Below are 14,038 nucleotides of genomic sequence, written 5' to 3'. Positions count from 1 at the left end.
AGACCCATTGAGATGTGTCTGCCAACTTGAGCTAATGAGTTAAATCTGACCTCATGACTTCCCAAACCGAATCAATATCACACACAGAGAAACACAATTTATATTGTGATCAGGCCATGCTCTCCTTCATTTGAGAACGGCTGGGTGATGTGCTGTGTGCTCATTTGAGCACGGCTGGAGAGCCTATTTCGAACAATCAGATTGCTTGGTTGGAACAACCTATTGTACAATTTAGGCCAGCTCCTCTTTTCTCTGCGTTCACAATATATACAATAAATATTGAGCCTGGACCGTCACTGTGTCGACACTATTAAAAATCAGTTACTTACTTTCCTCCCCAATAAAGCTTAGTTGTAATGACCAAACTGGAGCGTCTGAGGAAAAATAACAGACAGAAAGACAGAAAGGAATAAATAGGCTGATGAACAGAATGCAATCTAGCTGCTCATTCTATACTATACTTTGAGACATATTTATGGTAGATTAGCAAACGACATACAAAGAGAAACTCATTTACATGTAAAATTAATATAATGCTGCTATTATGGCATATTTTAACTCGGCTCTTTGCATTTAAGAAATGGATATAAGATAAATCAATGTTCTTTCAATTTAGTATTGACTTGAGTGGTAGCTAGCTGTGCATTATATAATATTCCCCATATTCAGGGAAATTTTGTTGACATTTAAAATGTGCGAGTTTGAACAAAAACATCAAAGGCAACATCACTACTCTTGCCAGTCTGCCAGTTTACCATGATTACAAATTAGCATTTTATAAGGTCGTATTTTCGAATGAAATCAGAACTTGTGTATCAAACAATGGTCTTCTGATTAAAGCCATGTCTAGAGAAATGTACTTCCTCAATGAGAAACAAACCAACAAACCACAAAAAATCAAGACCTGGGGATATATCTTGCGCAACCCTTATCCCTTATCCCTAAACTAATTTGCCATTTTTTACTATTTAAAAAAAACCTTTTAAAATAGTTAAAATAGCCGATCTACAAGCTCACAATGTCTCAATGTAGATGGCTAGTTGAACTATTTTAAAATGATTTTTAAAATAGTAAAAAATTGCAAATTAGTTTAGGGATAAGGGTGGCACAAGATGAAGCCCTTAGTCTCTGCAAAAAAAAAGTATACAGTAAATACTCTACATTACATGAGCGCCAGTGCACTGTGGGAACGGTCCATACGCGTAAGAATATGGACGCATACTGTAAATAATTCAAATCACAAACGTATGACGCACTACTACAGTAATGTGTTGATGACCAACCAAAACATGCACATTTGTGTCACTTTATTTCACCATGTAACTTTTTGCACTTTTTTTCCCCATAAATGTTTAGCAGACGTAAGCCATTTTTCACCTGGTGCCAATTGCCTAAGCTGTAACCCTGGGCGATACTCTTCCTCTGCCAACCAGTGCGTGCGTGCGCACTGGACAGATCTCATATTTGGCACCACACTGTGAGGTGTGTGTGTGTGTGCGTGTGTGCGTGCGTGCGTGTGTACGCAGGCGCGCGCGTGTGCGTGTGTGTGACTGACTGCATACATTAGTGTCTAATCTGGAGCCAGATTCATTTTAGGAAGGAAAAACTAAATGCTGTCAAGGCATCAAAGATCCTGTCAGTGTCACCGTAGTGATGTCCTGTTTTACATGACGATCAAACAGAGCTCCTGCCGTCTCCCTGTCTAACACCCTCCCTGTCTAACACCCTCCCTGTCTAACACGCACGCACGCACGCACGCACGCACGCACGCACAGGCAGGAGGATGAGTGTAAACATTACCTCCAGCATTTCTTCTTGATGATGTTTCCTAGGATGATCTCGGCTCTGCAAGGCAACAGACACGAGGTGAAGTCACTTCAACATTTCTCTTTCAATTAAAATCACCAAACAAGCCTTGAAAAAAAGACAAGACATCAACTGAGGCAATTTGTGTTCTCCTCAGACAGCAGAATCTGTGGAGACTGCTTTCAGAAGAGTGATAGACTGTCTTTTCATATCACAAAGACTCTCACCACAGTGACCACAGAGGTAATCGCTCTTTCCTGTTTTGCCTTGAGTTTGTCAGTGGAGTTTCTCTACCGGGGTTATCTGAGGTTATGTCCCTGCTGTGGTTACTCACAGCTAAATCAACCTGTCAGATCTGTCTATTTACAATTTAGGCATTTAGCAGACGCTCTTAATCCAGAGCGATTTACATTAAGCGTTTTTAGTGAGGGTACTTCCAGCTTCCCTGCGTTGGCTGATCTGAGTGCGCGGGAGGGTTTGTAGGGTTCAATCATACTTGCAAGATATGGGGGAGCCATACCTTTGGTTGCTTTGAATGCCAGCATCAGAGTTTTGTATTCTGTGCGGGCTATAGTAATATATAGTAATAATATATAGTAATAACATTATTCTAATATATTCTAATATATTCCAAACATTGTATTTTAGCATTTATTTATTTATTTTTCAGAATAAAATCTATTTTGTTTAAACTGCAGGACCCTCCTTGAGTTTGTCTCAGTGGTCTTATCCCTAAACGTATTTGTCATTTAAAAAATGTCTGAAAAACATTTTAATTCTTTCTCTGCTAAGTACGAATATGTTCGTACCCCCCGTATCTGCTAGGTACGAACATATTTGTACCCCCCCCCCCCCTCCCCTTACACCATATATGAAGCGAAGCGAAGGCCGAAAAACAGCTTTTAACATTGGTCCGGTAGCTAAGCAACGCCTCCGTCACCTCCAGGATCTTTGCACATGGCCCATATAGACTGTTCAAAGTAGGATTTCCAACGCCTCATAACTCTGGAAATACGAGCGCCGTCCATGGTAATCGCCATCCATCCAAAGTTCAGATGTAATTTGTGATTTTGTCTCGCATCGCTCCCGACATGTAAACGTTTCTGGCGAAAGGTAAACAGCGTGAGCTAATGCTAATGATAGCCGATGGTTACGATGGTGGTCTGGGGGATGGTCAACAGGCTGTGAACATGGTGTGGGGGGATGGTCAACAGGCTGTGAACATGATGGAAAATCACTGGATCGGCTGGCAAAGGTTAGCTACACTTTGCTGCCACCTGCTAGCGTGTCAATAAAAGAAAATTTCTAATAGCCGATCTACAAGCTCACAACGTGTCGACGAGTAAATTTAAAATGTTTTTCATGATAGTAAGATATGGCAAATAAGTTTAGGGATAAAGGGTAAGGCACGCCCAAGATAGGGCCCAGTGTCAAATCTGTATGCTACTAGTTTAAAGGGATATTTCACTTTCAAACTTGTTTGGGGTCATTTTAATTAATCTACTCAGGCTCACTATACTTTTTTTCATTATGTTCATTTATTTATTTATTTATTCATTCATTCATCTTCCAAACAAGTTATTAAATCTGCTAGCACCCCTCAAAAATGCATTGAAAAAACATGGTCCCCTTACATATTATAGCCTAGGAGGGCAGTATGTGTCACCAGAAGGCCGACAGGTGATTTTGATGAATCTATCATGGTTAAAATGGAGTTTGAAGTTACAATGGGTTTGTAAAGGAAGGGGGCGTGTCAATAAGGGGTGCTCACAAAAGCCACAACAGATGTTAGAATGACTCCAAACAAAAGTGAAAGTGAAATATCCCTTTAATAAACGGTGAATGAACAGGGCACTGTATGAATATACAGACTTGATATAAATGATGACTCACTTGCCACCTGCGTAGACCTCAGCTGTGTCAAACAAATTGACTCCATTCTCATAGGCGATGGTCATCAGCTGCTCGGCAATCTGTAGGGACGTAACGTGGAGAGATCAAAGTGGGATCATTGAAAGGTGTGGGTCACGGAGAACAAGTTACAATTCAGTTTGGGTATCTGATACTCTTCATCAACTTCATCAGCTTGGTCGAACATTTCTTTTTCAAGAGAGACCCGACCAAAATTATGTCACACAAAGATGTCACTGAAAGGCCACAGAGTGTTAACAGAGGCACCATTTGCAGAACTTCATTTTCCTTTAGTGTCAGCGAGATTAAAGACCTGACATTTTCCAATGCAGACTCGGCTTGGAAGGCAACGGTCATCAGTGAAGCAAGGATGCCACGTTGCAGACCGATGAAGTTGCACTTTTCCACTACACTGCAAACTCCTCAGTGTCCATTTGACTCAGAGGGTGAAGGGTCCATTTGGTTCCATGTGTGTGCATCCACAGAGTTAACTTAACACTACTGTACAGTGTATCTATACAACGTGTCATCTCACTGACATTTTGCGGCAGCTCAGCTGTGAGCCACCACTCCATCAAAACCCACTTTAGATGATCACAGCCTGTACTTTTTAGAGTGCACAGATACAGTACAATCCATTGCAGCATGAACTGTATTCAGGACAGGGAACCCTTTTCTTGTTGCTATCTACAGCAACATTCTGCCTCAGTCCTAAATGGGTTAAATATGCAGATTGAGCGGAGAAGAGTTTCAATCATATGACTTTGCCCTTTGTTTAGTTGTGTGTGTGTGTGTGTGCGTGTGTGCGTGCGTGCGTGTGCGTGTGTGCGTGTGTGCGTGCGTGCGTGCGTGCGTGCGTGCGTGCGTGCGTGCGTGCGTGCGTGCGTGCATGCGTGCGTGCGTGCGCGCGTGCGTGCACGCGTGCACGCGTGTGCGTACGTGTGCTCATGCATATTTACATGACATTCTCTAAACAACAGAACAGATGATCCGAAGGATGACACCAGTATGAGAGAGTGGGAGAGGAATGTGGACAAGGATGGGAGATTTAGGTCTGTGCAGCAGCGCAAAGGGTAAAGTCCCTGCCTAGCCCACCACCGTGGAGACTGGGGCTCAATTCCTCCACGGTTCCTCTGGCCTGGACGGGCGCTCCAACGGACACGGTTGATGGTGTTCATGGGTGGAGAACTGGCAGGGGGAAGGTGTTCTTTGTCTCTCAGCACTAGTGACTCCTACAGATTGGTGGGCGTGCCTGTTCAGCAGGGAGCAGAAGTAGTAGGGAGGATAGTGTGCCTTACTTACACCCTACCAGAGAAACTCCTCACTGTCAGCATGCCTCAGAGGAGGGATCAGCAGTGACAGGAACTAGACAAATAGTGGGGGGGGGGATTGGGAATTGGCATGATGACTAAATTGTGTGGGAGAATGTACAGATACTGTAAGTTTGATCGATGGACAGTGTTCGAGGTGAGATGAAATGAGATGTGATTAGATGAGATGAGTTGAGACATAAGACAGTGGTGGAAGGAGACTTGAGCAAGAAAGACGAAAGCAAAAAGAGCGAGACAGACAGATAAAATGAGACCGCTAAGGTAGGAGACAGAAGTTCAAGTAGGGCTGATATGATTCCTTGGCTATCTCCTCCACACAGAGGCTGAAATCACAAGGTCAACAGAGGTGGTGATGATGACTCATGATGCTGTACTCATCCATCATGGATGATGTGCACAGGCCGACGTGCATTCAGAACTCAAGACAATGATTTGGAAGTTCAAGGCAGTGCTTGCAAATCATATCTAGCACATTTACCAACAGGGAGCACACTGTCTGTCTATTAAATAGAATTCCATTTGACCTTAGTGTCTCCCACACCTTAAAGATGGACAGATGGAGAGACATGCACACACTCCCATAACCCAGTCACACACACATGTACTGATTGCCTATTGTTGAGTTGAGTTGTATGTCCTATTGTTAAAGTTGATGGCTTTGTGATTTAGCTACATCCTGCTCTGCACAGCACTTTGGTTAACGACAGTTGTTTTAAAATGTCCATAAAAAATACATTTAACTTGACACATTACATTTGACTTGACTTGACTTGACACACACACAGAAAAATCATGCAGACAGTCAAAAACAGTGCATACACGAACAAAGTAGATGAGTGCATGCACACATGCATGTACTAGTGTACACACACTAGTACACACACTAGTACGTGCGTGCGTGCGTGCGTGCGTGCGTGCGTGCGTGCGTGCGTGCGTGCGTATACATGTACTTGTGTATGCATCTTTCTCCCTGCCTGTGAGGTATCTCTCTCTCTCTCTCTGAATATACTGCATGCATGTACAGTACAGTACAGTATGTGTGTGATTGTTTGTGCATGTATGTGACTGTGAGTCAGGGCTGTGTGTTGGTAAGATGAGCCCACAGCGATGACCGCAGCACTGTCCACTCATGTGTTTGTGACTGTGTACACACTACACTGTACAGTACAGTACAGTACATGCCAGAGGTGTGGTCTCAGTCTGAAAGACACTAACACACTCCAGCACGCCTGAGGCTCCCTGTGATAATAATGACATTGACTTTTACTGTAGAGCCGTGTTCATTTAACCATGTTAAAATGGCAGTGGTGTATACTCAAATGTTGTACTTTTTTAAAATATCAATACTGTAATATAGAAATTGTCCGTTACAAGTAATAGTTCGAAGTTGAAAATGTACATGAGTAAAACATGAGTAAAAGTGCAAAAGTATTGGCATCAAAATGCACTTAAAGTACAAAAAGTAAAATAACTCATTGTGCAGAACTGTCCCATGTCAATTTAAAAATAGCAGATCTACAAGCTCACAATGCGACGCATTGTGAGCGTTGTGTTTCTTCACTGGTCCGATCCAGAAGAGCACAGTTTGCCGGCCACTGCTACAGAGCTGACAATAAGGTTATATCTTCCCTTCTTCTCTGGAGTCCTGCCTCAGGGCGGACCCAGCTGTCGTTCCCTGATGCCAATCAGCTGGGCACATTCCGTGCTCCACGGACCGACAGACAGACAGACATACATACATACACACAAAGCTGTGCATTGAAGCGGCTGCACCTCTCAAAAAATAAATAATTAAAACGTTTTTGGAAAATCCAAGGTTTCCACCCGACAGAGACGAGTGTGTTTGTGTGATTGTGTCCAGCAGTCACATCAGAGCACATTACATCTCAGTGAAATGGATGAGAGGAAAGAGGCACAGACAGCGGCCTGACCCAGCAGCACGATGACCCCTGTCTGTACCATGCACATCACAACAGCCCAGTGGTCAGCCTCAACCTAGCCGGGGGCCACTAGTGGCCTAGTGGGCTGCAAGGGTATTGCCATAGAGTTATAATATAGCTAAAACGCGGATGAGGAGCGACAGCCACACACCCCGCTATTCATTTCAATGGAAGTTGCTCAGTGGGGTTTTGAAAGACCCGGAGGACTGACGAAGTCTTCCAGGTAGTACCCTTGAGCGTTGATATGATTGGTTGGCTCCTATGATATTGTGGTACCTCTACGTCACGTCCTATGTCACAAATTAATTCATGAATTTAACCTGCAGGGCCCAGCGGCGAGCACGGTATAGAGGGTACGCGCGTGACATCATCATCATCAAACCAGGAAGTTATGCGGGAACGCCTACTGAGTGGCAAAAAAACTACTTTCTGGCCTTGACAGTCTATACATCCAAACAGAAAAGTCAAATATGATTGCATTAAATTACGTTAAACGACGTTAAACTCACTTTGCCACTCACTTTGCCACTCGATTTGCCATTCACTTTATGCATGCGCATACCCTCTATATATGTAAAACAAACATTACATGGTATTTCTTTCTTTAAAACCTTTCTAAAATAAATATGAATACTGTGTTAAGGTGGTTGCACACTGGACGTGTTTTTCGGAAAACCGATGGAGAAACGCCGCTAAAAATCAGAAAACCGCGCTCAGTGTGCAGGGGACCTTTAGTTCCATTGTTGATTGATCATTGTATCCTATATTAAAATTGGCTAATGGAGGGTGTGCAGGCGGGTGGACCTATGTCTCAGACATAGCCATGTCACATGCCCATATATGGTCATAAACTGATGACAGATACAGAGATCTCCATATATCCCGGCTCCTCCTGTCTACATGTCGAAGTGTCCTTGGGCAAGACACTGAACCCCAAATTGCTCCCGATGTGCTGGTTGGTACCTTGCATGGCTTCCACTGCAATCGGTGTATAAATGCACCATTTACCATTTACCATATAGGGACATATACAGTAAGTCAGTGCAACATATAGGCAGTGCAACATATAGGTGTAAGAATTAAAAACTTTTTTTGTAAGTTTGTGTCCCTGGAAGACACTAAAATCTCTTTTGTGTCTCGAGCTGAAAGGATTTGAGAACCCCTGATCACGAGAGTTTCCTGAACTAGTGTTGTTGTTGTTGTTGTTGTAGTATGTGAGTGTGATTCAATGCAGGCATGCAGAGGACATGAAAGACAACAAAATTACTTCATACCTCATCTGTAATCTGTCCCCCAAATGTCACCCACGTACCTGCAAGAAGAAAGTGAGAGGGAAACATTCATGTTAGTGACCCAGAGAAATCAGTGAAATGGAACATGAATCAATGTTGTTCCTCTTGGTTTATTTAAAATTGATTCATTGATTTGACATCTTTATTGACAAAAATGCATACAAATATTTGTAAATATCTGCCTAAAGTATAAAATACTGTGTATTTCCATTGTGGTCCTTTGAGAGTGTGCTCAAAGGACTACAACACCTCACTAAAAATGCTGGGACAACATTCCCCACATCCAAAACTCTTCTCCCTTCTGGTCCCCAAAACTATGGAATGCACTTCCCATTGCAATCAGAACTGCAGACTCAGTCTGAAGACCCACGTATACCTCTTCAGACTCCATCTTAGCCCATAGCACTTGCCGTAGCACTTGCCCTAGCCTCGACGTGTGAATGTATGTGTCCATTAATTTCTACTTGACATCACAGTGACAAAGGAACATTTCCCCTCTTCACAAAGCGAAAACTGTCACAGAGAATACATATCTAACCAGATGTTAAGGGTCCATTTAGGTTAGATTTCGACACTTTCAGGTGCTGAGATCTGACAGAGGTCATCCAAGCCAACGGAGGATACGTTTCGTAATAACATTATGTTGGACAACAGTATCAAATGCCTTTGTTAACAACAAGTGCTGTTGCTGTTATAGTATGTGGACTGGTCTGGACCCTGATTGTTGAGGTAGGATACTGTATGTCTTTGCATCCATCCAGGAAGGCACATGACTGAGAGCTGGTTAAGGATTCAATAAGCAGCACTTATGCAGTCTTCCATACAGCGGGAATTTTGCCAGAGAGGTAAATGTTAGATTAAATGTGTGTGTGAGTGAGCAGGGAGCCAATTAAATGTGCACTAAGATGCAGGAGAGATACAGATCAATATCTTCCTCACCCGTGGACTTCTTAGGGCAAAGCTGTGTGAGTGCATAAAAATACTTCGTTATGGGTTGAAACCGAGTCACAAACATGACCTGAGGGTCAAAAAGATGGCTAGATGATATATAATGGTTGTTAAAAGCCTCACATATATCAGCTTTGTTTAAAAAGGTTATTGGACGGTGGACCCTTGCAGGTTTGTAACTCTGAAAGAATTATGGGTGTCCTTGAAATTAAAAAGTTTTGAGAACCACTGAAGACTACAGTCAGGGACAGCATTGAAGAACAACAGCTTATGAGTGTCGCTTCAAGATGCGACGTGGTGTTGGGCTTGTAGATCTGGTGGTGGATCAGCCTGTACTACAGCTTGATGCAACGTGGTGTTGGGCTTGTAGATCTGGTGGTGGATCAGCCTGTACTACAGCTTGATGCAACGTGGTGTTGGGCTTGTAGATCTGGTGGTGGATCAGCCTGTACTACAGCTTGGGGAACCTTCTACTTTCAGCATGGAGTACAACAAAGTATAAATCAGGCTCATTCCTGTCCTCCTGTTTCAGTGTACATAATTGAGGAAACTGATACGTACTGCATGTGTGTGTGTACGTACTGTACTGTACTGTACTGTACTGTACTGTATGTGTGTGGAATGTTAATCTCCAGATTGTGACAACAGAAGGATGAGTCTCATCCCGGCAAGGGACATATCCATCTGCATGTACTATAAGGATCACCTATGCATGCATAGCAAGTGTTAACTTACAAAAGCACTAATCTTATATCCCCACCCAACACAATAGTGGTCCCCAGGTTGATTCTAAGTCAGTCCCTGGTTCACAATCAGTTGAAAACCCCTGGTCTAGTGCCATATTTTTTTATACAATTATAAATCATAAAAATGAAAACTTCAAATATATTTTTCAGTTCAATTTTGCAGATATATTTATTTTGTATATAAATATTGCATCTCGCAATTTAATATTATTTTCCCCACACCCTGGGTGTACGCAAAGGGAAACAGGAGAGGCAGTTTGCCAACTGTTATAAAATTGCTCATTCTTAAATCTAGGGCTATAATGACATCATCATCACTGGTCCAAGAAGGTCTCATTATTCCATTCCATTCACTCCACTGAGGTTTACCACACAGATGCCAGCTGCAGGATGATTGAAGCACAACGATATTACTTTAATTTAATTGCTGTGAGGTGGGAGAACTGCATTTCCCAAGATGCATCATCAGCAGGCTTTGTGGTCTCTTATGTGTGTCCATCAGGGATGGAAGTAGAGATGAAGAAAATGCCAGCACTCATTGTATGTCCTTTTACATGATTTTATTTACCTCGGAGACTGAAAACGGACGCGTTTCGGCCTGTATGGCCTTCCTCAGCGTTATGTACTGGAATGCCTATGTGAAGTAAGTAATAAGCCCTGAGTGATTCAGGTCCAATTTACACTCAGAGTACTTCACCCATTGGTCCTCACCAATGCTCATTATAAAATATGGTACCATTTTTGTCTACTGACTTTGTGTCTCAGAGGAGGCCTGTGGACAGTCCAGAAACCCGCCTATACCAGACTTTCATCATCACTGGGGAATCCAAATAGAAACTGCAGGCTTTCTATCTCTTGAAAGTTAGCATGCTATAATAGAAGCCACTGCCTTAAACAAAAACATTGAAATCTTGTTTGAAATGGCCAAACTTGCCTACTGATCATGTCACTGGTTGGCGGGTTTCTGAACTGTCCACAGGCCTTCTCTGAGACACCAAGTGAGTAGACAAAAATGGTACTATCATACTATAATGAGCATTGGTGAATAGCAATTTCATGAAGATAAGGTTAAAAATGGGCGAGGTTCCCCTTTGAATGAACTCTCAGGTTTTTACAATATAACTTTGATAGTAATGATGAATGGGGATGGACTGATTGAAGGCAGAAACTTTTAAACTTTAAAAAGCTGACCACAAGAGAGAGTGCTTTAAGCACAGAATATTGCCATGCGTGAAGTGGCATATTCAGTGCTCAAAGCATCACCTCTGGCAGTCAGCAGGGATTATATAGAACCATCCAGGTTTTTGGGACAGAATGTCGACGTTAGGAAGGATTATGAGGAGGCAGGAGGGAGAGAGAGTGAAGATGAGCAGATGGAGCCGTGCGATAAACACTTTGAGGAGGAGAGTTAGAAGATAACAATTGATTCCTTTATTGTCACTGCAGGTGCCACAACATGTGAGTGTGCAACTCTCATAGTCAGTACATAACAAGAAATATACGCAATAATAATTTGAGAAATAAAAGATGAGAAGGCATCTTGCCAAATTATTGCCTTGATTGATCCGTTTTTGAGTGGTGCAACCACTCCCTTACGGAGCTATGTGTGTGGGTGGGTGGCTGTAGCGGATTCGATACGATCTTATGGGCCCAGTATGTCTGTTTATCATGCATCTTATGGGCCCAGTATGGCCATACTGGCCTACTCACCATAGTAGCCTGGTCAAGGTTTCTCCCTGGTGGACGTGTCATTTCCAACTATTGTCGGTGCATGGAAACTAGGGGCTACTAATATATACTATTCTCTACCTATCGGGACGTAACTCGGACGGCGCTGAGTCGGGTCTGGTGGCCTTGAGCCACGTGAGGCACTCGCCGAGCGAGTCACCGTGCCGAGCGTTGCGAAGGCCACGGCGCGCCTCCGTCAGGACATCAGTGATTATCAAGCGAAATAATCACGGAGAACTACCGACTGAGCCGTTGGGTCGGCAGAGCATGCCCATACTAGCTCGAAACAATCCTACTGATCCTAACTGATAACTGCGGTCTTGTCCATTTGCGTCTGAGCACGAAAACAGCATGGTTGTTTTTCACCACCTGTGCGCAACCAGGTGTGCCAGTACAGTACAGTACAGTACAGTACAGTACAGTACAGTACAGTACAGTACAGTACAGTACAGTACAGTACAGTACAGTACAGTACAGTACAGTGTACAGTAGAGGGACCCCCACACGGTAACTCTGTCATTTCTAAACTGTTTCGGACGCGGGGCGGCTCGCCGGAAACACAAAATAATGAATTAGGGCGCAGAAACGTAGGCAACATTTTAAAAGGTTGAGAACCTCAATCATATAGAGAACCCCCAAAAAATATTAGTTGAAAAATAAATGAGAATATGCTACAATCTCATTCAGTGCAGTGGAGGCGATGGCATTGAACCACAGATAGAAATATAATTAAAATAGATATTAATCATCGCCATTGCGTTTAGATCTGTCATACTGATGTGTCTGTGGACTGGGAACATATAGATAAAAACATACACTTTGAGATTTTAATTTCCTTTTTCATCATCAGACACTCTCGTTTCTTAGTTGTTAAAGGGGCATACCACTCATTCAAAAAAATCATTAACATGGTGAATCACATCTTGATGACATCATCAAGATGTGATTCACCATGTTAATGATTTTTTTCAGACCTCCAGTTCTAGGAAACACAGAATGGGGGGACTTTTTTTTAAATTATTTCCACAGCTCAAAGGTATATTAATGACATAGTAAAATGTTGAAAATGAGTGGTATGCCCCTTTAAGTGAGATGCATAATTGAGTGTGCATTGTAAAATCCTTAAGCAACCGAATGGTACATTTGTTTCCTTTCTACTCTCACTGAGTTGGTGATGAGGCTGATGCATAAAGGCTGGTGACAGGTGCGTAGGGCAATAGAGCATATATTAAAAAGGTATCTTTGAAAAACAAAGAAAAGGTCCCGCACTCTGTCAGACACTTGCCAAAATGTCTGTCCTGATGAAGGTCTGTCCTGATGAAACGTCGACCTAATAAAGAGCAACATTTTGGCAGGGACCTTTTCTATGTTTTTCAAAGATATGTTTTTAATACTCTCACTGAGTAAAATGAACATTATGGGTCACACAGTGTATAAATAGTGTAAAATAACGTGTGTCCAGATTAGAAAGGAGAGAGGAGATCTGAACACCGTTTTAAAAGCTCCCAAAATAATTTATTGACAACAGTGCAATAAATTATTTTGGCAGCTTTTAAAACGGTGTGCGGATCTCCTCTCTCAGTATTTTTTGGGATCCTGCACCCTTTGCAATTTGTGGATGTGCGTGCACCTCTTGACCAAACCCGAATAGGCCTCCCATCTGAATTCTATGCTGTGGATAAAAATAAAGGATGAAGTATATGAATGACTGCATAGAAGGATTTGTACTATAAGTCTTCCCTTTAGATGAATTGGTGTGATCTCGTGAACGAGAATTGAACCCACAACATGATCACGCTTGTTGGTCCCCATAACCCTTCATTCATTGGTTTAACACACACCGATACTGTGTGTACAGATTCGGAACATACGTAGTCCCACAGACCATATTCCATTCCTCTATATTGAATTTCCAAAATGTAACATCAGCCCGCTTCCCTTCATGAATACGAGATGGCGGGAAAATATGAATTATTGCTACAACTGTAATGTCATGTGGGAGAAGACTGTATCATCAAAGATCACTACTATGGATTCTGAATTCCAGCATTGCTGAGCTAGTGGCCTACAAGAACTGTAAAATGTTATGAGTGCAATGGGATGGAACAGACAGCAGTGGCAGCCATGTGTGTTTTCACACAGTGAGCATTTGCTTGTGTCCATGAGGACATACTGTAACTACATGACTGTTCACGCACGCACGCACGCACGCACGCACGCACGCAAGCACACACCCTGCTTTAAGCATGCTGCTAGTTTAACTATTAGCTGACATATTTTACACTCATGGAAGCGGTATAAACTGTGGAGTCAGTGTGGACCTTACAGAAGACTGG

The 14,038-nt window shown here is 42.7% G+C and overlaps 1 protein-coding gene across 2 annotated transcripts in view; it reads right to left on the bottom strand.

The window, feature by feature from the left end:
- The window catches only part of kcnab1a (potassium voltage-gated channel subfamily A regulatory beta subunit 1a), a 159,616-nt gene that overhangs the window by 14,061 nt on the left and 131,517 nt on the right, over nucleotides 1–14,038 (bottom strand). For both annotated transcript variants that reach the window (XM_079515126.1, XM_079515125.1), the window contains exons 3-6: nucleotides 8,263–8,300; nucleotides 3,700–3,779; nucleotides 1,801–1,845; nucleotides 330–374 (exon numbers count right to left, since the gene is read on the bottom strand). In XM_079515126.1, coding sequence (XP_079371252.1) covers nucleotides 330–374; nucleotides 1,801–1,845; nucleotides 3,700–3,779; nucleotides 8,263–8,300 — 208 coding nt within the window. The remainder of the gene's footprint in view (nucleotides 1–329; nucleotides 375–1,800; nucleotides 1,846–3,699; nucleotides 3,780–8,262; nucleotides 8,301–14,038) is intronic.

Source organism: Electrona antarctica (genome assembly GCF_951216825.1).
Source record: "Electrona antarctica genome assembly, chromosome: 11".
NCBI lineage: Eukaryota > Metazoa > Chordata > Actinopteri > Myctophiformes > Myctophidae > Electrona > Electrona antarctica.
Note: the sequence above shows the minus strand (reverse complement) of the source record. Positions and strands in the feature narration are given on the sequence as shown.